This window comes from Protopterus annectens, chromosome 10.part0 (genome assembly GCF_019279795.1).
Source record: "Protopterus annectens isolate FY-2018-M chromosome 10.part0, PAN1.0, whole genome shotgun sequence".
Lineage (NCBI taxonomy): Eukaryota > Metazoa > Chordata > Ceratodontiformes > Protopteridae > Protopterus > Protopterus annectens.
This window is the reverse complement of record NC_056744.1, coordinates 103783691-103808967: the sequence shown is the minus strand read 5'-3', so window position 1 is coordinate 103808967 and position 25277 is coordinate 103783691. Positions and strand designations below refer to the sequence as shown.

General features: G+C 42.7%; 1 protein-coding gene across 3 annotated transcripts in view; it reads left to right on the top strand.

Annotated features, from left to right (window-relative positions):
- CEP131 (centrosomal protein 131) overlaps positions 1-25277 on the top strand; it is a 1433457-nt gene that overhangs the window by 916004 nt on the left and 492176 nt on the right. For 2 of the 3 annotated variants that reach the window (XM_044085078.1, XM_044085076.1), the window contains exon 17: positions 11802-11831. The exons of the other annotated variant lie outside the window; for it this stretch is intronic. In XM_044085078.1, the coding sequence (XP_043941013.1) occupies positions 11802-11831 (30 nt within the window). The remainder of the gene's footprint in view (positions 1-11801; positions 11832-25277) is intronic. 3 annotated transcript variants of the gene reach the window in all.

Here is a 25277-nt window from a genome sequence, read left to right as displayed (position 1 = left end):
TCTAGGACAGCCAAAAACTCCAGTATAATTCCGTCTTTATTGCCAAGGTAAAAACATTAGCGCTTTCGTAGCAAAACTACTTCATCAGATGTATGTTACAAACACAGAAACTGCTCATTAAATACTTTACTCAGAATATCACATGACTATACTTCACTCTATCTTAAAGGCGGAAACTGTTAAAATTCATTATCTAAGTAATACATACTGAATAGTACATAGTAAATAACAGACTTATCAATTAATATTAAACATTGTATTAAAATCATGAAATTGGAAAAAATATAGTAAAAAATACAAACATATTGTGTTATTTCCTACTCAATGGTCTAGCTTTAAGTTTAGGTCTAATAGGTACTCTGTCATTAAGGCCATGCCCATAGTCTCGTAGGACCTATTTTTGAAAACATTTGGAAGGGTAATATTAGAAGTCTAACTGAGCAGTTAGAAGTGAAATGGATAGTCAGGCTCAGGGGAGACTATGGGCATGGTCTTAATGACAGAGTACCTATTAGACCTAAACTTAAAGCTAGACCATTGAGTAGGAAATAACATACTTTTGTATTTTAAATTATAATTTTGCCAAGTTCATGATTTTGATACAATGTTTAATAGTAATTGTAAAGTCTGTTATTTAGTATGTAATATTTGGTATGCATTATTTAGTTAGTGAATTTTAACGGTTTGCGCCTTTAAGATAGAGTGAAGTATAGTCATGATATTTGACTAAAGTATTTAATGAGCAGTGTCTGTGTTTGTAACATACATCTGATGAAGTAGCTTTGCTACAAAAATGCTCATGTTTTTACATTGGCATTAAAGACAGAATTATACTGGAGTTTTTGGTTGTCCTTGGGTCCTTCTGTTTATTTTTTGTGATATACACTATTACTATTGCTGGACCCAAGTTCTGGTACAGGTTGGCAGTTGCTGTCTTGTTCTACTATTTTTTCTGCTTTTTTCTGGTTTAAGCTCAACACTAAGTGCTTTATTTAAACTGTGTTCTGCACTTGCACTGTTTTAATTGTATTTGTTGTATGTATACCTTATCTGCTGCAATGTCAGTTTTTTTTACTGCGTACTTACTGTATTCTGATTCTTGTTTACACTTCTAGTTGCTGTAGCATAAGATAGCTTCAGACCTGCTGAATCTAGTTCTGGTTGTACAGACTGAGCACTAAATCAGGAAATATTTTATTGGAGAGGTTCCCCTGTGCCCTCATGGGAGGAAGGTACAGTTTGGACTTGTCTAATTGAAGGTTACTTTAACAGGGCTCAGTTTTTGATCTTTAGGATTAGTTAATTTGTTTCCAACCATTTCCCCTAGTTTGTTATAAAAGCTCCATGTTTGCGTGGGTTTGCACTTGTTTTAACACAACTCTAGTGAGTTTGGTGACCTGCCTCTACTCCACTGATCTTCCAGAGCTGCTGTGTGATCAACGAACACCAAGTGCCTTATTTAAACTGTTTTCTGCACTTGTACCATACTTTAATTGCATTTGCTGCTTTTAAACCACAACTGCTGAAATTTCAACTGTTTTTTTTACTGTTTTTACTGTGTTCTGATTGTTGTTTGCACTTATAGTTGCTGTAGCACAGGCTAGATTCAGACCTGCTGAATCTAGTTCTGGTTGTACAGAGTGAACACTAAATCAGGAAATCTTTTGTTGGAGAGGTTCCCTGTGTCATTGTGGGAGGAAGGTACAGTGTGGACTGATCTACTTGAAGATTACTGTAACAGGGCTCAGTTTTGAGCTTTGGGATTGGTTAATTTGTTTCCAGTCATTCCCTCTTGTTTGTTATAAAAGCCCCTCATTTGCATGGGTTTGTGCTTGTTTTTAACACAGCTCGAGTGAGTTTGGTGACCTGACTCTGCTCCACTGATCTTCCAAAACTACTGTGTGATCAACGAACGCTGTACTCAGTAACAGGTCTAAACCTAGCATTATGGAGTGTCAGACTACCCTTGTTTCTCCTGCCAACCTGGTTGATAAGGGACTCCTGAGACAATTGAGCTGCTGTGTCTGTCATACACGCAACCAACCCTCTATTACTAAATCACTCTAGTATGGAGTGTGAGAGATGTATCTACACCAAACAGCTGGAATCCCTGCTCTTTCATGCACCAGTTAACACTGAAGAGGTTGTCTGCTCACAGACCACAACTCTTACACAAAGCACACATACCACAACTCATACACAAAGCTTTAACTCAACACATAAACCATCATACACAGAGGTACTCTCCAAAAATTTAACTGAACACCAGAGACCTCCTAACCACAAGGTTGCTATACCTGACACAGCACCCACAGCAATCAAGACACATAACACCAGTGTCTCACCAGCTAGGCCCTTATGGCACAACACACCCAAACCTACTTTTCTTGTTATTGGAGATTCTATAGTGAGATACACTGACGTCTTGCTTACCAGGTTGGATAAGGAGAAAGTCACGGTCAGCTGTCTGTCTGGTGCCAGGATTTGTCAGCTCACACATGCACTCAAGTCATTCATTCAACAACAAGTACTGTTATGACTCAGTCATAGTTCATGTTGGTGTGAACAACTTGAAACGTACCTCACTGGACTATATGAAGAGAGACATGATTGAGCTTTCTGAATATGTGTGCCAGGCAGGTATGTCTCTAGCCTTGAGCAGCATTTTCACCTAAAATGATGCCACAATATAAACAAAAAATTATTGACTTTAATAATTGGCTTAGTTTTTGGTGTCATTCAAGGGTGATCAAGTTTCTGTCAGCTTGGTCTGCATCTGGCACCGCTGGACTTTCGGCTGCTGGCTAAGGCTTTTGCCTCCCCTATAGTGCCTTTTATAGGCAAGGTCTCAAAAACAAAACTTCCAATGTGAAGATATCCAGCACAAACCAAAAAAAGGGTTATGCTGCTGAAAGCTAGGAGTTTAAACCAAAATCGGCACTCTCCGGAAGCATTCCTTTCCTTGGATGATGTAGACATTTGTGCGGTCACAGAAACCTGGTTCAACCTTGCAAAGCTACAATGCCTTTCACACCTTCAGACCGCAAAATGAAAGTGTGAGAACCAAAGGATGTGGAGTATTTATCTACAGTAAAGATAAATGCACCTCCAGACTGGTTAAACAAGAAAACTCTATGGAGCTACTCAAAGTTCAGATTACTGTGGATAAGACACCCCCCCCTTCAAGTCATTGCTAGTTACAGGTCCCCCTCCATGAACCAGGATGCTCATGCTTCTTATTTGGCTTTACTTAAGTGAACTAAAATACAACCGAACACTCTTGTCATAGGGATTTTAACTATCCTACCATCAACTGGGAAATCTATAGGAACCCCAACTTACTTGCACAAAAGTTTCTTGACTTTGTTAACTCAAATACTCTGGAAAATCCTACAAGGGGCTCAGATATACTTGACCTGCTTCTCAACAACATGGGAGACTGTTGTTCTACTGTAAATGTAGGACCCTCTTTAGTAAAATCTGATCACAAGTCAGTCACTTTTGATGTAGCAATGACTCCAGAACCCATCAGAGGTGGTCAGATTAAAAAACTTCACCAAAGTCAACTACACTCTCCTAGAGGTTGGGATAAATGAATGTTGGCAACTATACTAAAGTATACTCTGATGCCCTGTACCAACACTTATACAAATGTATAGACTCGGCTGTGCTGGATAGGACCAAAGTAAGAGTCTCAAGAAAAAACAAGTCACCCTGGTGGACATCTCGCATAAATAAACTATACAACAAGCATAAGAAGCTGTTGTCTAAGAATACCAAAGGGAGGTCCCAGCACTAAAAAGTACCCTTCTGAGCCTAAGTAAACAAATAAGGCAACTTATAAAATCCTCAAAGGGCAACTTTGAGAAAAATGTGGCAAACAGAGCTAATGATAGTCATAAGGCTTTCCTTCAGCTACACCCATTGCCTAAAAGGTGGGACCCAAGCATGTGCTGAATTTGTGACTAATGATATCACACACTCTGATCCTGCAGAAATTGCTAACTTACTAGCAGACAGATTTGGCGAAAAGTTCTCCCCTTTAACCCCTCCAAAGATATCACAAACCATACCTTTAACAGCTCCCCTAGCCTGTATATCTAAAGAACACGTCATCAAAGCTTTGTCTAAAGCAGAAGAGAGCCACTATGAGTCTTGATGGCATCTCAGGCTGCATTCTAAACATACTAAAACAGGAATTAGCAACCCCCTTAGGCACCCTATTTAACCACAGCCTGAATATAGGATTTATCCCAGCTGAATGAAAAACTGTGACTGTTATCCTCCACCACAAGGGCGGCTTAGCAACAGATCCAGGGAATTATAGTCCCATAAGCCTGACTAACCTTATCTGCAAGGCCATAGAATGTATCATCATTGACCTCATAAAGATATAGGTGACCCCCAAACCCTTGGTCCGACCTAGCTCGGCTTTGTAAAGGGTCAATCGTGCCTGTTAAATAAACCTAGTAGACTTCTTTGAAAATGTGACCAGGGTCATAGATGAGGGCACATCTGTGCACACAGCATATCTGGACTTGGTGAAGGCCTTTAACTCAATCCCCCATTCAGACATTATTGACAAACTCAACTACATAAATGTCAACCCCTTTGCTGTTAGGTGGGTCGCAAATTGGCTCACTAACAGGTACACATGCTGTCAAAATGGGTGACTCCACCTCAGCCAGCAGACCTGTCACCAGTGGGGTCCCACAAGGGTCAGTACCGGGCCCCCTTTTGTTTGGTATTTACTTCTTGGAAGTTCAGGCCAAAACAAAGGGGCTGTGGCTGACCAGGTTTGCTGATGACTGCAAACTTGGCGCAATCGTTGACTCCCCAAATGATGTTAGTGTACTTCAAGAGGGTTTACACAGACTAGCAAATGCTGCCAAAGTCATGGACTCAAACTAAATGCAAAAAAATGCATCATCACCCCACTCGATAAAATCAGTGTCCCTACTAACTATCAAATAAACAACAATACCTTAAGTACGAACACTGTAGTGAGGGATTTGTGCACACAAGTAGACTGTGACCTAAACTTTGACCACCATGTGTCCACTGTAGTAAGAAAGGCATTCTGTGTCGCACATTTGATTAGCAAAGGCATAGCCTCAAGAGCAAAAGAGGGTCTAACCCCCGTACTCATCCCTTATCAGGCCCATAATTGAGTAGAATGACTCTTTTGGTATGTAACAGTACCAGGCACCTGCAGCAACTGGTGAGACCCCAGAGATTTTTAACTAAAAAGACCAAGGGTCTTCAGCACATGCATTACACAGACAGACTGAAGTCTTTGTCACTGCACTCAGTAGCATATAGGCTGCTTAGGGGAGATTTGTGCCAAGCTTACAGAGCAATCTCTAACCCCAACACGATGGAGTTGCTGCACATCCATAAGTCAAATGGGACTAGATTTTCCCGCTCCAGCAACCTAAATCTGGCCTGCAATTTAAATAGGACATGCTGGAGAGACAAATTCATCTCACAGAGGTTGCCATTTCTCTGGAATAGGCCACTTTAAGCAGAGCACCTCTATGACTCTGTTCAAAAGGAGCCTGGATGAATGGATGGGAAACTGAAAATTCTTGCTGGGAATAGCTCCCACATCTCTCTTGGACATGGACAGTTATTACTAATGATAATCTTAAGCACTGACTAGACTTTTTCTCTTGAAATATAATGGGTGTAATAGACTTAAAATGACCCTCGGGTCAATAGCCTAGTATCCTCCTATGAACCTACTCTGTATTTGTCTTTACCTACTCTGTATTCTTCTTTACCAAGCCCTATAGAGTGAACATAATTTCATTAATTCATCCATCCATCAGTACCTACTGTAGGTTCATAGGTTCATAGGTTGGTACTAGGCTATCAGCCCTAGGGCCTATACAAGCCTAGCCATAACAATTCCCTGGCTATTTCTTCCCATATTATTTACTTTCCTGGACCCCTATCTAGCAGGGTGACTGACGTGATCCCCGGGGTGAATTTCCTTTCTCCCATCCAATCGTCACGGTTCCTCTTGAAGAGGTCCAAAGAGGCACTCTGCTTGACATGTATGGGCAATCTATTCTAGAGTCTGGGGAGTCTCTGGGTCAGGAACCTATCCCTCCAGCATGTTTTGTTTATTGTGATGACAAGGTTTAGATCCCTGGAGCGTGTTGCTCTGAGGGATTGGAATTTCTTTAAGTGTAGCATGTCCAACAGCTCTGGGTTTGGCATGGCCTTGTATGTTAAGCAGACATCGCCTCTGAGTAGACGATATGCGACAGAGTATAGCTGGAGTTTTTTAAGGCGGTCAGCGTAGGGCATCTGCTTTAGGCCTGTGATTCTTTTAGTGAGGTATTTCTGAGGCCTTTCCAGTTGTTGCAGATGTCTTGAGAGGTACATACCAAATGGGGCGTTGTATTCTATAATGGGTCTAATGAGGGATGAGTACAGTGGGACAATGACCTCCTTTTTTCTGGATGAAAAGCCCTTCGTGATGAGGTGTGCCACATAGAAGGATTTCCTGACTGTTGTGGCGATGTGGTTATCGAAGGTGAGACCACTGTCCACCTGTGTCCCTAAGTCTCTTATCACACTTTCTGTGTTTAGTGTACTGCCACCTATATGGTAATTCATGGATACATGTTTTTTCCCAAAGGGGATAACAATACATTTCTTGGCATTGAGCTTGAGCCCATGGCTCTGGCACCAAGCATTTGTTTCTGTAAGGCCCTTTTGTAGAGTATCCACATCATTTGGGGATTCAATAATGGCTCCCAGTTTGCAGTCATCTGCAGACTTTGTTAGCCAGAGTCCCTTAGTGTTGACCTGTACTTCAGAGAAGTAGATGCCAAACAAGAGCGGCCCCAGGACTGAACCCTGTGGTACTCCACTTGTCACTTGTCTGGAGCTGGATTTGGAGTCGGCTACTTTTACAGTGTGAGTTCTATCAGTAAGCCATTTAGCAACCCATTGGGTAACATAGGGATTAATGCCCAACTTAGTAAGTTTATCTATGATTCCAGAGTGGGGGATGGTGTCAAAGGCCTTGGCAAGGTCTAGATAGGCTGTGTGGACCACCTTACCCTTGTCCATGGCTCTGGAGACCGATTCAAAGAAGTCACTCAGGTTCAGGAGACAAGATCGGCCCTTCACAAACCCAAACTGGGTGGGGTCCAGTGTTTGAAGGTTGCCAATGTCTTTGTTTATAAGTTCCATGATAATACGCTCCATGGCCTTGCAGATAAGGCTTGTCAGACTGATGGGACGGGAGTTTCCGGGATCCAAGGTGGATCCCCCCTTGTGGATTGGGATAACTGTAGCTCTGCGCCACTCAGTGGGCACGAAACCTGAGGTGAGGCTGTGATTAAACATGACACTTAGGTGAGGTGCCAGTTCATATTGTAATTCATGTAGTACACAGCCCGGGATGTCATCTGGTCCCATGGATGCTGTATTCTTGGCTTTAGAGAGTGCGTTTTGTACCTGTGTGGCCGTTATTACTGGAATTTGGCAATCTTCCGGTATTGAGATGGGCCATTTAGGGGGTGAGAGGGGGGTGAAGTTGGCACTGAATTGATCTGCCAGGATATTGGCAATATCCTTCGGATCAGTATATTTAATGCCATTCTGTTTTAGCTCAGAGCAGATCTGAGCATTGCCATTTAGATTCTTGACATAGTTATAGAATGCTTTGTGGTTGTCTTTGGAATCTTTGGCAATTTTATTTTCGTAACTAGCTTTGGAGTATTTTATGAGGCATCTCAATTTCTTACTGAGGCTAGTAAGGGAGTTTTTTGCATCCTGGGATTTTCCTCTTTTCTGCAAAAGTTTCTTCCTTTTGTTGTAAAGTTTGTTTATGGCAGGGGACCACCAGATTGGCTTCCTTTTTTTGGATGAGAGCATTTTGGTTCTATTTGGGATGGCACGATTCATGCATGAGTGGATGTGCTCGTACAGTGCCTTAGTGTAGGATTCAGCAGTTGAACTTTCAGTTCCCGTCTGCATGGGTGTCATGAAGTTTGTCACTTCTGACTTGAGTAGCATGAAGTTGGCTTTGAAGAAGTTTTTTATGGTGGTTTCTTTACTGGGGGGTGGGGGTGGGATGTGGATGTTAAGGGTGATTTAGCTTATGGTCAGACCTGACTAACGAGGGGGTGACCATAGGTATGGAGCATTGATTTCCCATGTTGGTAATGACCAGGTCTAGGATATTGGAGCCCCTGGTGGGACTATGGATTAGTTGATCCAGGGCGTTGGAATTTATGAATTCCAAGAACCGTTGCGCAAAGGTGGTGGGACATGAGTAGTTTTCCCAGTTAATGGCAGGGTAGTTAAAATCACCCAGTATTAGGGTGTTTGGTTCTATCTTATTTTCCAGTATGTTTAGAAAGGTGTAGTGAGAATCTTGGGGTATGGTGGGGGATCTGTAGCAAGCTACAATTTGGATTGCAGTCTTACCTAGTGTTAGTTTGCACTTGGAGAATTTCAGACACATTGTGTTGGCCAACTAGCCTGGTGGTGTGAATATTCTTGGTGAATATTGACACTCCTCCACCTTTAGTGTTTCGGTCTTGGTTTGGTGGCCAAAAAGTGTGGTAAAAGTTGTAGCCTGGTATTGCAGGGGTGCTCTCTGGAGCCTTGAACCAGGTCTCAGTTACTGCACAGATATCGTTGTTCTCCATTTTTAGGAGTGCCTCGAGAGAGTGCATTTTGAGGTTTAGACTTCTAGCATTGAGTAGCATTACCTTCAGATTTTGCATGCTTGTACCTGTTACGGTGGTGGTTTTGTCCTTTGAAGTTTGCCTAAAAAAGGCACTATAGGGGTGGCAAGAGCCTTAGCCAGTAACCTGAATCCCAGGGGCGACAGGTGCAGACCATCTCTGGCAAAGCATCGTGGTCTGTCAATCATGTCATCCCAGGCAGACAGATACTGGATCCCCTTTGAATGACACCATAAGCTTAGCCAATTGTTGAAGTCAGTCATTTTATCCTTATATTGTGGTATCATTCTGGGCGAAGGCAGGATGCTACTCAGGGCTAGGGTCATACCTGCCTGGGCCACATGATCCGAGAGCTCTTCCATGTCTCTTTTCATGTAGTCCAGGGAGGTACGTCTCAAGTCATTCACTCCAACATGGACAATGACAGAGTCATATTTGTACTTGTTGTGGAGTGACTTGAGTGCATGCGTTATGTGGCGGATCCTGGCACCCGACAGGCAGCTGACTGTAATTTTCTCCTTATTCAACCTGGTGAGAGGGGACATCAGTGTGCCGGACAATGGAGTCACCTATGACTAAAGTGTTAGGTACATTGTCTTGCCTTAGGGGCTGTTGCTGGGTGGCACACTGGTGTTGTGAGCTATGTGACACATTGGTTGTGATTGGTGTTTGTTTGCGTTTCAGCTTCAGAGGTCTTTGTTGCTTGGGCAGGTTACAGTTAAGGGCCTCTGCATATGTGGATTTAGTGTTGCTATATGTGGGTGTTGGTGGTGCGGGTTTAGAAGGGCTATGTGTTGCTTGAGGTGTAGTGTGGGTGTTAACCTTCTCCTCTTGACTGTTTAGCACAATCTTGGGTGGAGAGAGCTTTGCTTCCATTTTGGCTATGTAAGTGCATCTCTCACAGGTTGTAGTGTTGGGTGGTAGGAGGGAGAGGGTTGTCTGTGTACATGAGGCAATTGCTGCATTGCCCCAGTATGCCCAGATTCACCAGGTGGACAGGAGAAATCACCGGAAGCTGACCCTTGGACATGCCTGGTTTGGGGCTTTTTTTTCTTTGTAAAGTATAGGAGCTGTTTCCTTAGCAAGGTACATTGCAATTATAGGCTGTTTAGTGCCTACTATTAATTTCTCCTTGTTAACAAGGAGAGTTCAGTGTTTGTATGAGTGTAAGGCTTCCTAGTGCTTTCCAGCAGGTATTAGAGAAAGTGCTAGTCACAGGGATGCTTAAAGGTAAGATTGAAAAGAATGCACTCTGCAGTGTGCACTAGAGAAGTTAGATGTGAAAGTAGGTAACTTGAGTTTTACCTGTTTAAAAAGTTAAGGTTTAGTGGAGAGTTACTATTTTTAAAACAGCAAGATGGACTGAAAGGGGTGGTTACTTTTGTATTTTGGTACTATGAAATACTGTAGGATGGCCAATAAATTTAAATAATTGAAGGGGTGGGATTTCAAAAATGATGATCTTGTGATTACTCACATAAGCCAGTGAAAGTAGAGAGAAATGAGATATATAGTCAGATTAACATAAGAGGCGGGCAACTAGAAAGACAGTGGTATTTAACAAGACAACTTAAATGTGTGTGAGGGCAGGAAAAAATTCTGCCTGACTCAGAACAGAGAGAGCTGTGGTCTTTTTTGAAGTTTTAATATGCTGTTAAAACAGAATGCAAGCAAAACACAAGTTAAAGAAAACAAACTACAGTATTCAAAATATAGAAAGGCAATACAGTAATACAAAAAATAAAAGCAAACTAACCTTTCCTTCACAGCAAAGTGTAGCAGAGTCATTGTTGTCACAGGGGACCCTAAGATTCCCCTGGCTATCACTTTCATTAGGTACAAAAGGAGTCTATGTCATTTCCCTGAATGACAGCATTGTTGAACAGCACTGCATCGAAAATGCAGTCTATCATACAGTTCTGCCTGAGACTGCGTTACGGTGAGATCAGGAAATTTGCCCATTTCTCCACTGTAGTGCGATCTTGGAATTGGTATATATAATTAGCGGAGGTTGTGGGGGGTTCGAGGGACTGCATAATGTGGCCATTCGTGGAAATGACATAGACTCTTACAAGATGTATAAACTAATCATGGATAAGACATTAGTCTTTTGCAAAATGCGGATGTAGAGACACACACACACACACACACACACACACACACACACACAGTCGTCATGAACAGAGGGAAGACACGTGCACACATGCAAAAGTTCAAATAAAAACAGGGAAAACATGCTGATTCCACAAACTGGATACCTAAGCTCTGTAAGGTTGTAATGTTAGCTGTTGCACCATGGGCTACAAAATCACTGCATGAAAAATGACTAGATAATTTTAAAGTCTGGTCTGCTATATTTGCAGTCATTTTTTTTTTTGATACAGAAGAAGCAATGGATGAACTGGGTGTAGTTTGTTAATGTAGGTAAATGGCACTGTTTGAACAATTTTGTCATAAAATGACATATCCTAAAAGGATGAGATGTAGTAAGGAAATTTGTAAAGCTTGTGACAGGGTGAATCTGTTTTATTCAGGAGCATGTATGCTGAAAGAATGTAATTTAGTAATATGTTTGTATGTGGTTATACTGAATGGATAGGCCTTTACTTTTAAAGTAGCTACCATGATGCATACTTTTGGTTTCTGGATTCCAGTTTTTGGAAGTCATCATACATCATAGATGTCCATTTCTGACTTCACTGATGGTATCTTCAAGATTAATACTCTGGGGATAGAGAGTCAACACTACTTTATTTGAGATGTAGTCTTTAGAAATAAGTAAATGTATTCCTTGATTGCAAAGTTAGATAAATTATGAGACAGTAGCATGAAAGGGAATACACTGCACTTTGTACACTGAGTGGCTTTATCTTCCTTTTGTTACCAGGTACTGCTTATAAACCAGGCCAGAAAAAACAAGCCACACTTTGGAGATCTTCAGTTTTGTGTTTAGATGGCTGTTTTCTACCCGTGTTCTCTTCCTTTTCATTTGTCAGACTGCTTACTGTACCAAATTCCTGTTTACTGTTGATCTCAGTTTGTTAAACTTGCATTCATGCTTTCATTCTTTTCCTTCTTTCTCACTAGGTCTGGCTCGCTCTTGGCCCATTGTGTGAGGTAAATTCACTCTTGCACGCTATTTTTCAGAAGTGATTAACTCTGCATGAATCTAGCTAAGACCATTTCTCCTAGCATGAAAAAGGATGGGGGTGCTGAATCTCTGCTGAATTTGGAAAAAGTAAAATAAGTTATTTAGAGTTGATTCTGGGCTCCAGCAGTGCCTTGACAATCTGCTGAATTTCAGACTCCATCTTCTCCTTTCCATCCTGCAAGCCTAACTGACCTGTGTCTGACAGGGCCACCACCATGGAGACTAATATTTGGCCCATGAAAGAGATAGAAGATTTCAGGATTTTTTTTTTATTTGTATTTTTTGGATCTGTTTCAATGCTGTATGGAATTGTCTTCATCTAACTCCAGAGGCCTTTTGCAGAAGGTGGTTAACAGTTTTTTGTCATTTCTTTACTTATTTTTCTCATGTCTCTGCACTGGGAAACATAATTTCTGCTCCTGGCATGCACCCTGTCACCCTGTCACACACCAGCCTAGAAGAGATGTACTTATGTCCTGTACTACCAATTTATGCTCTACCACATAAGAAGTTTCAATCTCTCTCCCCAATTTCACCATGAAAAGTTTCCCTATGTGGTGTTTAAAAATTACAGTCAAGTATTACTGCAGCAGCCAGACCAAAATCCAAAATCTATGTCAGCACTATTGCTGGTTCCTTGGTGTAGCAAGTCACATATTGCCATAAGTGCCATTGGTTTAGCATGATCCCCAAAGAGAAGTTAAAGTTCTACCTGACTTCACCCTTGATGGTAAGAGGCAGGGTTGCCAGATTTCCGACTGGTCAGGTAGGGACAAAGTGAAGACTAAAAAAAAAAAAAAAAAGGTCTTCCACGTCTTTAATGCGGAACATTAGAGTTCCGCATTAAACAGAAGTAGCTCTGTGTTTATTTTTTTATTTGATTGGCCCGGGCCAATCAAAAATAAATAAACACAGAGCTACTTCTGTTTAATGCGAAACACCGCAGTTCCGCATTAAACAGAAGTAGCTCTGTTTTGTGATTTTTTGATTGGCCCGTATATCGCTCAACACCGGGCTACTTCTGTTTAGTGCGGAACATCGCAGTTCCGCATTAAACAGAAATAGCTCTGTTTTGCGATGTTTTGATTGGCCCGTATACCGGTATACGGGCCAATCAAAAATCGCTAAACACGGAGCTTCTTGTGCTTAATGTGGAATTTCTGCATTAAACACAAGAAGCTCCGTGTTTAGCGATTTTTGATTGGCCTGTATGCCGGTATACAGGCCAATCAAAAAAAAAAAAAAAAACAAAGCGGAGGCTGCCCAACTGGCAGTGCGGGACTCTGGATCAGGCTGCTGATCTCGGGACAGTCCCACCCAAATAGGGACGTCTGGCGACCCTGGTAAGAGGTGATGTTGCTAAGCATAGGAATCAGCAGGATGGTTCCGTGTGCGATCCCAGGTCAGTGGTAGGTGTTTATTTATTTGATATTTGTTGACTGGGAATGTCTGACTGAGCTTGCGCCCTTTTTCATCTGAGGCACAGGGAGAAAAGCCCCACAAAGTATTACATGCACCATAAAAATGTTTATAAACTGGACAGTATACATGAGGTAATATAAACATGCATTGTAATGTTTGGATTCCCACTTGTAGCATGATAGTTTAAAAGGTGTTATTTACAAAAAAAGGCAATAAAACAATATGTTAAAGTCCTTCATATATCTCCAATACATAAAAAATTCCCTATTTAGAGGGGAAGTAATGACAGTTAACTCACTTTAAGATAACAGTACAGAAAGTACTGTACATCAAATCTTACTGCTTACAGGCAACAACATGTACATCAGTAATCAGAAGCAGAGGGGAAGTTGATAGAGAGAGCAGGTGATAGAAAATGGTTAAGTGTGTAGAGAAAAAACGGGCGCGGCTATGGGTAAAAGGAGGGAAAATTAGATATGTTTTAAATTTATAAATAAGAGACGAGAGTAGTAGTAAGAATTAAATGAAATCTGAGAAAGGGGAGGTATTAGGAGAAGGTTAAATGATTGAGGGTCTAGACAAGTGTTGCACCTTTCCCAAGGTAAAGGCTCTCTAAAATCAACTTTATAAACTTCTGTACTGTCCATTTCTCCGTAACTATTGACAGGTCAAACCTATGCTTATCATTGTTTAACAAGTGATGCAACCCTGGCAGCCATCTAGGGGGGGGGTAGTAGTTCAAAGGGTGTGTGTTGACTTTCTCCTTGGTTGAGCACCTGGAGAATAGCCACATGTTCTTCATGTTTCACTGTTGCAGTCATTACATTTGGGTAATCTGATGGAAGGTTGCCCTCAGTCAGCCTGATTAACAAAGTCTTGGGTCCTGCGTAGGTTGTTGTCCCTTCTTCCATGACGTCAGGTCGCCAGGGGTATAAAACATGCAGCCGACATCATTACATCAGTCTTTCTTGCCATGCAGTGCCCAAAGCAGAAGCAGTTCGCAAGTGCCGGTCGGCTGACTCCTGAAATTTTCGTTTTCGAGTTTCAGAACTGAAGTCTTCAAATTAAAGTTAAGTACCCTGTTGGGGAAACTTTTTCTTGCTCCTTATCGATGTCAGTAAAAGTTAATAATTGCATTACTTGTGGAAAGCAAATACCTCATAAAGATTTTCATCTCTACTGTATTCCTTGCCTAGGCCCTGACTATGACATACCTTGCTGTCGGTTTTGTGCTTTATTTAATCAACGCACTATCCGTCGTCTGTACATTTTTGCCTCTAAATATTTCGGTTCTCGGTTTAATTATCCGGAAATTATGTCGGTTAGCCTTCCGACTACCTGGATTTCAAAAAAATGCAAAGATAAAGACAGAGACAGGCCGTCGAGGTTGAAAACTGCTGATGACGCTTCTCCTAAGTTGCCAGTTCGCCGGTACTCAGTGAGGCGCTTTCGCAGCCCCTGATACTCACTACTTCTGACTCGCAGGCCTCTACTGAGACCCATTCGAAGTCCGGTATACCGCGAGATACTTCACCATGGGTTCCATAGGTGAAGTATCTTGTGGTATACCGCGAGATACTTCACCTATGGAACCCATGGATGTCTCTACCTTGGATGGGTTTGGAGCCGCTGTGCAGGGACCGGCTTCTGAGGGTGTATTCAGGCCTGCAGACTTGCATATTAAACCAACTCCACCTTCAGTACTAAGGCCTAAATCTCGATCTGTGTTGAAAAAACGACACCCAGGCCACATGTTCAGGCCCCTATACCTAAAGAACAAATGATCAAAATGGCTGAAGATCTAATTACTCTAATCAGGGGTAGTCAAACCCCCCCCCCCCAAGAGGCCTAGGCCTGAGCTTGACTATGACTCTTCTGATCAGGGCTGTGTTTCTTCTGACTCTTCTAATGACCTGGATTTGTCCATACCTACTTATGATGATTCTGATGCAGAGGATTCCATTCCCTCTGCTTCCCCCCTGAGGACTTTTCTTTTGGTGAAACTTTACATTCCTTATGGGAGCATTTCCACTGGGAAAGTCAGTAATTCTCTGATTCAAAAAAGAGGCTTAGGGATTTTCTTCTTTCACCTCAGCATAGACCTTTGGCTATAGCTCCGGTACTAGACATTGTTGATGATGTGTTTTCGGAATCCAGTATGGCCCCTGATTCCCTGCCTCCAGCTCCTAGTAAACCTGATAGATACTACAGGGTTCCTGAGTCCCACAAGTTCCTTTTCAAAAATCCTGTTGCAGATCCTGAAACCATTTCTCAGGGGCCTAAGAGCATTAAGGCTTCTACTGCTAAAAATCCTACATCTTCTGATAGAGACTCCAGAGCGCTGTATAGGTGGGGTAAAAAGGCTTATACTTTTGCAACCTTGGCAATCAGAGCTTTAAACTGCCAATTTCATATGTTAAAATATCAACAGCATACTATTGGACTGCTTAAACAGAAAATTATGTTGATTTCTGACTGTGTGTAAAATAAAGATTTACAAGATTTATTGCATTCTGCTGAACAAGTTGGAAAACATACTTTGCAATGTGGTTTTGATTCTTTAGAGGCCTCTTGCAGGGCTGCTGTTACTGGGTCTGTGCTTAGAAGGCATGCTTGGCTTAAGGAGCAGTCTCTGCCTGATCATGTTAAAACAAAATTGTTGGATGCTCATTTAAATCAGGACCGCCTGTTTGGCAATTAGGCTGAAGAAGTTTTAAAAAAGATGGAAGATAAAGCTAAATATATGCAAACTGTAAAATATTTCTTACAAGTGCAACCTCCAAGATTTAGTAGGCACTGGCCTACTCAGAATTGGTCCTTTCCAGCTCCTTCCAGATCCTCTCAAGCCAAATCCAGACACACCAAAAGCACCAGGTTTCAGTCCCAGGGGACTCTCAGAACTAAGCAATGGGGGGGCCTCCACTTCCAAATCTGGAAATAACAAGACACCCCCTGTTGGTAAACAGTCTCAATGATTTTCCTTTAAAATTACCAAGCACTTAACTTTTAGCCACACCTTTGGGGGGGGGGGGGGGGGGATTGCTCTTCATGCAAAAAACTGGGAACTCATAACCCAGGACAAATGGGTTTTAAATATAGTGTCCCAGGGATACAGATTTCATTTCCACACATTGCCAACACCAAACGGGTGGCCAGACTTGGCCCCAAATTAGTGAGCAGATGCTCAAAAACAAGTTCTTTCCCTCTTAAACATGGGGCATATTCAACTGGTACCAGAACAGGAAATGGGACTAGGTTTCTATTCCAGGCTTTTCCTGGTACCCAGAAAAGACAAATCATGGCGTCCAATTTTGGACCTTTCTGGTAACACCTTTCTAGACATTCCAGAATTCAAGATGCTGACTCTTCACCAGTTACTTCCTATGCTAAGCAAAGATGCCTGGTTGGCAACTCTAGATTGAAAAGAAGCATACCTGCACATCCCAATCAGGGAATCTTGCAGAAGATACCTCCGCTTCAAAGCAGGCTACTTGCATTATCAGTTCTCTGCACTGCCCTTTGGCTTGTCTACTGCGCCCAGGGTATTCACAAAGTGCATGGCTCCAGTAATTGCATTTTGCAAGTAAAGAAATATTCATATATATCCATACTTGCACGACTGTCTAATTCAGGCAGAAAACCAGGGCACTGTTCTGAATCATCTGGCATTTGTAGAAAAGGTTCTAACTTGTCTGGGGTTCACCATAATTGAAAATAAATCACAACTGGTACCTTCTCAACAGATTACATTCCTGGGTGCAAGTTTGAATACAGCTGCCCAGATGGCTTTCCTCATGCCAGAGAAGCAAATTCATTTGGTAACTTTCTTCAAACAAGTAGCCACAAAAACCCTGCTATCTGCAAGACAAATACTGCCAGCCTTGGGGTTCATGGCCTCCTGCATTCTTCTAATTCCATATGCAGGACTGCATATGAGGAAACTACAGTGGTACTTAAAAAGTCTATGGAGTCAACATTGTCACAGCCTGGAAACAATGATTCCTATCATACCTTGCCTATGCATGGAGTTCCTATGGTGGGCACAGGCCTGCCACCAAAACAAGGGACTGCCATTCACATTACCCCCTGCCACCCAAATCTTAACTACAGATCCATCAGAGTATGCATGGGGGGCTCACCTGGCAGGGAAGTGCATTCAGGGCAAATGGAACCCAAATCAAATGCACCTACATAGGTTCATAGGTTGGTACTGGGCTATCGGCCTGAAGACATGTTGTAGCCCAGCCACATTGTGCGGTATTCACCGCCCCTTTAGTAGTTCCCTAGACCATTGTACTAGCAGCTAGTACCCTTGGCCCCTATCTAGTAGTGCTGTTGGTGTGATCCCCGGTGTGAACTTTGTTACCCATCCACTCATCAAGGTTCCTCTTGAAGAGTGATAGTGAGGGGCTCTACCTTATGTAGATCGGGACCCTGTTCCATAGTAAGGGAAGTCTCTGCGAAGGGAATCTATCCCTCCAGCATGTTCTATTCATTGTTGTGTTAAGGTTTATATCCCTAGAGCGTGTAGCTTGAGTAGATTTGGTTTTGCTAAGATGGAGCATGTTCAACAATTCTGGGTTGGACATGGCTCTGTACATTAGACAGAGATCGCCTCTGAGAAAGTGGTATGCAACAGAGAACAGTCTTAGCTTTTTCAATCATGCTGCATAGGGCAACTGTTTGAAGCCAGTAATCCTCTTGATTAGGTACCTCTGTGGTCTCTCCAGCTGCTGGAGATGTCTAGCCAGGTACATTCTAATTGGTGCATTGTACTCAATAATGGGTCTGATGAGGGAAGAGTAGAGGGGCACCATTACATCCTTAGATTGTGATAGGTTCATAGGTTCATACTAGGCTGTCTGCCCAAGGGCATTTACAAGCCTAGCCCATCGTTTTGTGGCTTACGCCACCCCTTTAGTATGGGGAACTATACCCATTATTTTGCTGTGCCTCTGTCGAGCAGTGACACTGAGGTAATCCCTGGGGTATATCTGCGATCTCCCATCCATTGGCCAAGATTTCTCTTGAACAAGGCCAGCGAGGTGCTCTGCCTCACATATACCGGGATTTTGTTCCACAGCATAGGGAGTCTTTGGGTGATGAATCTATCCCTCCAGCACGTCCTATTAATAGCCGTGTCGAGGTTTAAGTCTCCCGCCCTTGTGGTTCTGACGGATCTAGATTTTGTTGAGGTGAAGCATATTCATCAAATCTGGGTTTGACATGGCCTTGTATGTTAGGCAAAGGTCACCTCTGAGCAAGCGGTAAGCGACTGAATAGAGCTGGAGTTCTTTCAGTCGGACAGCATAGGACAGATTTTTGAGACCCTTTATCCTTTTGGTGAGGAACTTTTGTGGCCTCTCCAGCTGCTGCAAGTGCCGGGTCAGATACATTCCGAATGGGGCATTGTACTCAATCATTGGTCTGATGAGTGATGAGTATAGGGAGACTATGACCTCCCTTGATCTAGATGAGAATCCCTTCATGATAAGGTGGGCAATGTAGAAGGTCTTCCTAACTACTTTAGCTACATGGGTGTCGAATGACAGACTACCTGGGTCCCCAGGTCCCTGATAACTTCTTCTGTGCTCAGTGGATTGCCACCTATTTGGTAGCTAGGGGTAACCTTGTTTTTCCCGAAGGGTATGACTATGCATTTTTTGGCATTTAACTTTAGGCCATGGCTCTGGCACCAGTTATCCGTTTCTGTGAGACCCTTCTGAAGGATATCTGTGTCAGATGTGTTTTCTACTATGGCGCCCAGTTTGCAGTCATCTGCAAACTTTGTCAGCCATAACCCTCCTGTGTTTGCTTGTACTTCGGAAAAGTAGATGCCAAACAAGAGTGGGCCCAGGACTGAGCCCTGTGGGACACCACTTGTGACAGGCTTTGAGTCTGACATGGCGCCAGCAACTCTGACGCTGTGGGTTCTGTCACTCAGCCAGTTTGCAACCCATCTTGTGATGTATGGGTTAACATTTAAGCTGATGAGTTTTTCAATGATACCCAAGTGGGGTATTGTATTGAAGGCCTTCGCCAGATCGAGGTAGGCTGTATGGACTGCCTTTCCCTCATCAATGGCTTTGGTGACTGTTTCAAAAGTCAACCAAGTTTAAAAGGCATGATCTGCCTTTGACAAAGCCAAACTGGGTTGGATCCAAAGTCTGCAAATTCCCTATGTCTTTGTTTATGAGGTCCATTATGATCCTCTCCATGGCTTTGCAGATAAGGCTTGTCAAGCTAATGGGCGGTAATTTCCAGGGTCGGTGGAGGCACCGCCTTTGTGAAGTGGGACCACAGTTGCAGTGCGCCACTCCTGGGTGCGTATCCAGAGGTAAGACTATGATTAAACAGCTGTCCTAGCTGTGGGTTTAATTCCTCGTTGAGTTCGTGGAGCACACAGCCGAGGACACCATCAGGTCCCATGGATGCTGTGTTTTTTGCTTTGGAGAGAGCAGTTCTCACTTGGGCGTTAGAGATGTTTGGGGGGCTGCAATCGTTTGGTATGGATATCTCTCCTTTTGGGGAGGGGAGAAGTTTGCACTGAACCTGTCAGCCAGTATGTTGGCAATGTCTGTAGGATCAGTAATCTTCACATCATTTTGAACTAGTTCTGAGCATATCTGGGAATTTCCTCCCAGGTTTCTAACATAGCTAAAGAAGGCCTTATGATTGTCTTTTGAGTCTTTAGCTATTTTTCTCTCAAAATTTGCTTTGGATGATTTTATGAGAGCTCTTAGTTTTTACTTATAGTGATCAAGGGTGTCTTACCTTTTAAGGATTTTGCTCTATCTTGTAGTAGCTTCCTCCTTTTGTTGTAGAGTTTGTTTATGGCTGGGGTCCACCAGACTGGACGCTTGCCTTTGGTACAAAGAGTCTTTGTTTTGCTTGGGATTGCCTTGTCCATGCAGTCCTGCAGGTGCTGGTAGAAGGCATTTGTAAGTGATTCAGCGGCTTGAGTACTGTTTTCCGCCGGCTCGGGGGCCTTAAAGGAGACCACACTAGTCTTTAGAAGTGTGAAGTCGGCTTTCGAGAAGTTCTTTACTGTGGTCTTTTTTATTTCAGGTGGGGGTGGGATGAGGACCTCTAGCGAGATTAGTTTGTGATCTGATCTCACCAGTGAGGGGTATACTTCCGGTGTTGAACATTGTGCTCCCATGTTCGTGATGATGAGATCAGGTATTCTAATTGAGTAATTGAGTTTTCAGCATTGTATTTAAGCAAGCAAAGAAATGTTAGTATTTTATCTTGAAAAAGCCCGTCATAGGAACGGGTGAAAGCGCTTGATTCATTCTTTGTTTTACTTTGGATTTTACTACTAGCAAGTGTTTTACCTACCGTGTATTTTTTAACTGTTGCTTCGCATTAAAGGATTGTTCTTTATCAACGGAGAATTATTATTTTTTACCATAAGACTTTTAAGACTTTCAAGAAGAAGTTTATTGGGCTTTTGTGCTTCTGCAACTTTCTTCTAGCTGCCTTTTGGGACTTAGTTCGTGTATTGTATGAGATCAAGTATGTTTTCTCCTCTTGTGGGGATGGTGACTAGTTGTTCCATGGCATTTGAGTTTATGAATTCCAGGAACATTTGGGCTAGGGTGTTTGGGCTTGAGTAGTGTTCCCAGTCTATATTAGGGTAATTGAAGTCACCTAGTATGATGGTGTTTGGTGATACATTTATCCCCTCTAGTGTTTTCAGGAAGGCCATGTGAGGTTCCTGAGTTTGTGAGGGTGGCCTGTAACATGCTACAATTTGCAGCGCAGTCTTGCCTATGGTTAATTGCACCTGGATGGTCTCCGATGCATCGTGCGTTGCCACCAGTCTTGAGGTGTGGGTGTCCTTGATGAATATGGATACCCCCCCTCCTTTTTTGGTATTGTCCGGATTTTGGGGCCGGAACGCATGATATGAGGTAAAACCTGATAGTGCAAACCCTTTCATGATCAGATGGGTCACAGAAGGATTTTCTAACCACTTTGGCAACATGGTTATCAAAGGAAAGCTGAATATCTACATATCAATCAAAAAGAAATGTTAGCTGTACAGAATGCTCTGACAGCCTTCAAGGACTACATTCTTCCAGGACAACTAATGGTAAAGACAGACAACACTACGGTTATGTTGTACATAAACAAGCAGGGGGGTACACATTCCTACCCCCTCTGCAGACTAGCCATGACATTGTGGAACACAGCCTTGAGCTACCAAGTGCACCTACAAGCTCAATTCCTGACAGGAAAATTGAATGCACTGACAGACGGACTAAGCAGAAATCTCATGGACCCACATGAGTGGAAACTGAAACCACAGATTTTCAACATGTTGACAAGCAAATGGGGGAGCCCAGACATAGATCAATTTGCCTCCCCCCTGAACTACCAGTTGGACAAATTTTGCACAAGGACTCCCCACAAAAAAGCCTGGAAAGTGGATGCCCTGTCCTTCAGCTGAAAAAAAACTTTCACTCTACGCCTTTCCCCCGCTGCCTCTACTCTCCAAAGTTCTGCTAAAAGTCAAGGACAGGACAAACCATGAATGATTTTGATTGCTCCAGACTGGCCACGCCAACACTGGTACCCACTCATGCGCAGTGTGTCGCAAATATCTCCATGGCACCTGCCTCAGACACCTTCCTTGCTGTCTCAACAGGAGAACCAAATTCTGCACCATCAGCTTCCAACATTGAACCTTGCAGCTTGGCTAATCACTTAAATTCACCCTTAGCATCCCTCAGCAAACCTGTGATGGATGTCATTTTGGAGGCAAGAGGACCTAGTACTAGAAAATCTTATGTTGACAAATGGAAAAGATTCTGTGCCTGGAACCAATATTTAGGGATGAGCACAGCAGTGCCCAATTTACTTCAGATTTTGCAATACTTAGGTGAGATGCTTCACAAGGGCCTGTCTTTTTCCTCTATTAAAATCCATGCTTCAGCTATTTCAGCTCACTATAACATAGAACCCACCCCTCTTTTCTCATCCCCTGCTCAAGCAGTATCTCAGAGGGGCAAAGAACTTGAGACCACCCAGGAGAGCTCCTACCCCTGCCTGGGACCTTAACTTTGTTTTGGAGAAACTCTCTCTACCTCCTTTCGATCCTGCTGCTACTGCAGACTTAAAATTTCTTTCTTGGAAAACAGCCTTCCTTTTAGCAATCTCTTCAGCTAGAAGAATATCTGAATTACAGGCCCTTATGGCAGTAGAGCCTTTCATTATCTTTCATGCGGACAGGGTATCTCTGAGGACCAATCCATCCTTCATGCCCAAGGTGGGTTCCACTGTGGCTCTTAATCAGTCCATTCATTTGCCAACCTTCTTTCCCAATCCACAGAATAAAGGGGAACGGATTCTGCATTCCTTGGACATGCACAGACAACTTAGATTCAGACAGAACTAAATTTCAAAGAAAATCTGATCAATTGCTAGTAGCATTTGCTGATGAGGCAAAGGGGAAGGCAATTTCAAAACAAACCATTTCTAAATGGATAAGCCATTGCATTAATTTCTGCTATAAGCACCATGGAAAACCTATCCCCCAGGGGATCAGATCTCACTCCACCAGGGCTGCATCTATTTCTGCAGCCTTTCTCAGAGGTGTTGCTACCAGAAATATTCTAGAAGCTGCTACCTGGAGTTCTGTACATACTTTCAACAAGCATTATCATTTGCCAATTTTCTCTAAATCCAGTGCTGGCTTTGCCACTGCTGTCTTATAGGGCCTTATAGCTGGTCCTAATGCTGTATGAATTCCTCCTCTCAACCATAGCTTTGGGAATCTACCCAAATGTAATGATTGCAACAGTGAAACACGAAAAACATAGTACAGTTGTGTACACTTACCATAAATGTAGATGTTCGAGTGTATTCACTGTTGCAGTCCTGGTTACCCTCCCTCCAGCCCCCTGTTTTTCTCTGACTATACCTCTACTTTCTGTTACTGTGCTTAAAAGTCTTTTTAGTGTATTTGCTTTTGGTTGGAGGTATATTTTTGTGTTTTTAATTTTATTTGCTCCCCTGACATCTGGGGCAAGAAAAACTGATGTAATGACGTCAGCTGCATGTTTCATACCCCTGACGACCTGACATCATGGAAGAAGGGACAGCAACCGACACAGGACCCAAGACTTTGTTAATCAGGCCGACTGAGGGCAACCTGCCAGCAGATTACCCAAATGTAATGACTGCAACAGTGAATACACTCTAACATCTCCATTTATGGTAGGTGTACACAACTGTACTTTCTGACTTGCACAAGAAGAACAGTCCCTCAAGAATGTAGCATGGGTTAAGTGGCAGCATTTGACTCTCTTTTGCTCCGTCCCCACTATGTCCAACAGGCTTTATTTGTCTAGATTGAGGAGAGTCCACTGGGTCCTCCCACATCAACAGGGGGCTGTAGAACAGGCCTAGGCTCTGGACATGGCAGGTATTTTGAAGTCTTATGAGCCAATGCCTCATGGGTATAGAAGCACATCTTTAGGAAGTATGGCTTGATGCTAGCAGTCGGTCTGGTGTAGACTCCTCCTACCTAAGTGCTGCTTCAGACAGATGATTCTCTGAGATTTAGTATCTTGTCACCCGATCTCCTATCTAATTCCTTACCAGTCCCTGACTCAGCATACTTTTTAAAAAAAACAATGTCACCTTACTACTGGCCCAGACATTCTAGAGAATGGGTGGTTGTCTGTCTACCTTCATGTCTTGGGAATGGAACTTTGGGGACCGTAAGGCTGTTTGCTCTGAAATGGATAAGGACTGTGCGATGATCTCTTAGACCAGCTCCTTCGGCCAATATGTTCTGATCCTTTGAAAAAAAGCATTTCTTTTTAATTGCTTGATTGGTTTCTATTAGTGTTTTGGCTGTGTGTTTTTAGTATATAAAGAGAGAGGGTTACTGCTGTTTTATATACACTGAAGAAGGGTTTCTGTACCTAAAAGCTTTGTCTGATTTAACAAGCCTTTTTGTTGAAGCTGCGTTGTTGAGTTCATATTTTTGTTGCTGTTCTCTGTATGAACTGAAGCTTCACTGTGTCTTGGTTGTTATTACCTTTGAAAAAAATGTCGGGATCATGAACATCCCCTGGAAACATCAGAATCCTTGTCTTGGGAAGGAGGAAGTTGTAATTCTGGATAGTTCTACATGTGAAGCTGTGATTAAAAATTTGTTTCTCTAGCCTAGAAACATAAATATTTCTCCTCCATCAAGATTGATACCTTTTCAGGTCTGTTCTGCAGAATAGAATGAAATCCTTACCAGGCATCCTAGGGCATACTCATGTGGTTATCTCTTCGATCCAATATAGGTCTGAATGATCTCAGTACCTTTCCATCATACTGCTTGAAAAGGATTTTGTAGTTTTGGAAGGGTGAGCAAAATTGTTCTTTTTTCTGCCATGCTAAGACTTTGCTTTCCTAATTGTTTCTCACCTGTCCTTGTTTCTCTAGTGGACCAGGCCCTGAAGAATCTGTCAGATTTTCCTGATTCTGTGGTCAATGAAGAGCTGTTTAAGATTCTTCCTTATGTTGCATTTGGAGTGGGCTTCCATGTAGCCTTCTGCAATTTTTGTTTGAATTGACATTGTGCCTAAGGTAGCAGGCTCAAGAATTTGCCCACACATGATATTATGGCTAAGGCTGTCTTCTTTTAAGAAGGAGATTAAACAAGCAATACTTTGTTTCTTTCTGGGGAGAATTACCCTTGTGGCAGGCTTTCCAAAACCTAGTGGAAGATCATTTTAAGATTGAACAAGTGCTGCTCACAAACGAGTCTGTGATTCCCCTGGACCCTGTATTTTCTTCTGGGGCAGTTCAGTTTTATTAGAAGAAGCCATTTTGTAGGCTGAGGAAGGCCTCCATGTACTAGGCAGTTTTGCCTCTCACTGGATGTTCAGGCCATCTTACCAAGGAGAGTGACCCTTCGATCATGTACCTGTCTACTTCTCAGGGCTGTCTGTACTAGTAGCTTGACCTAACCACAGACAAAT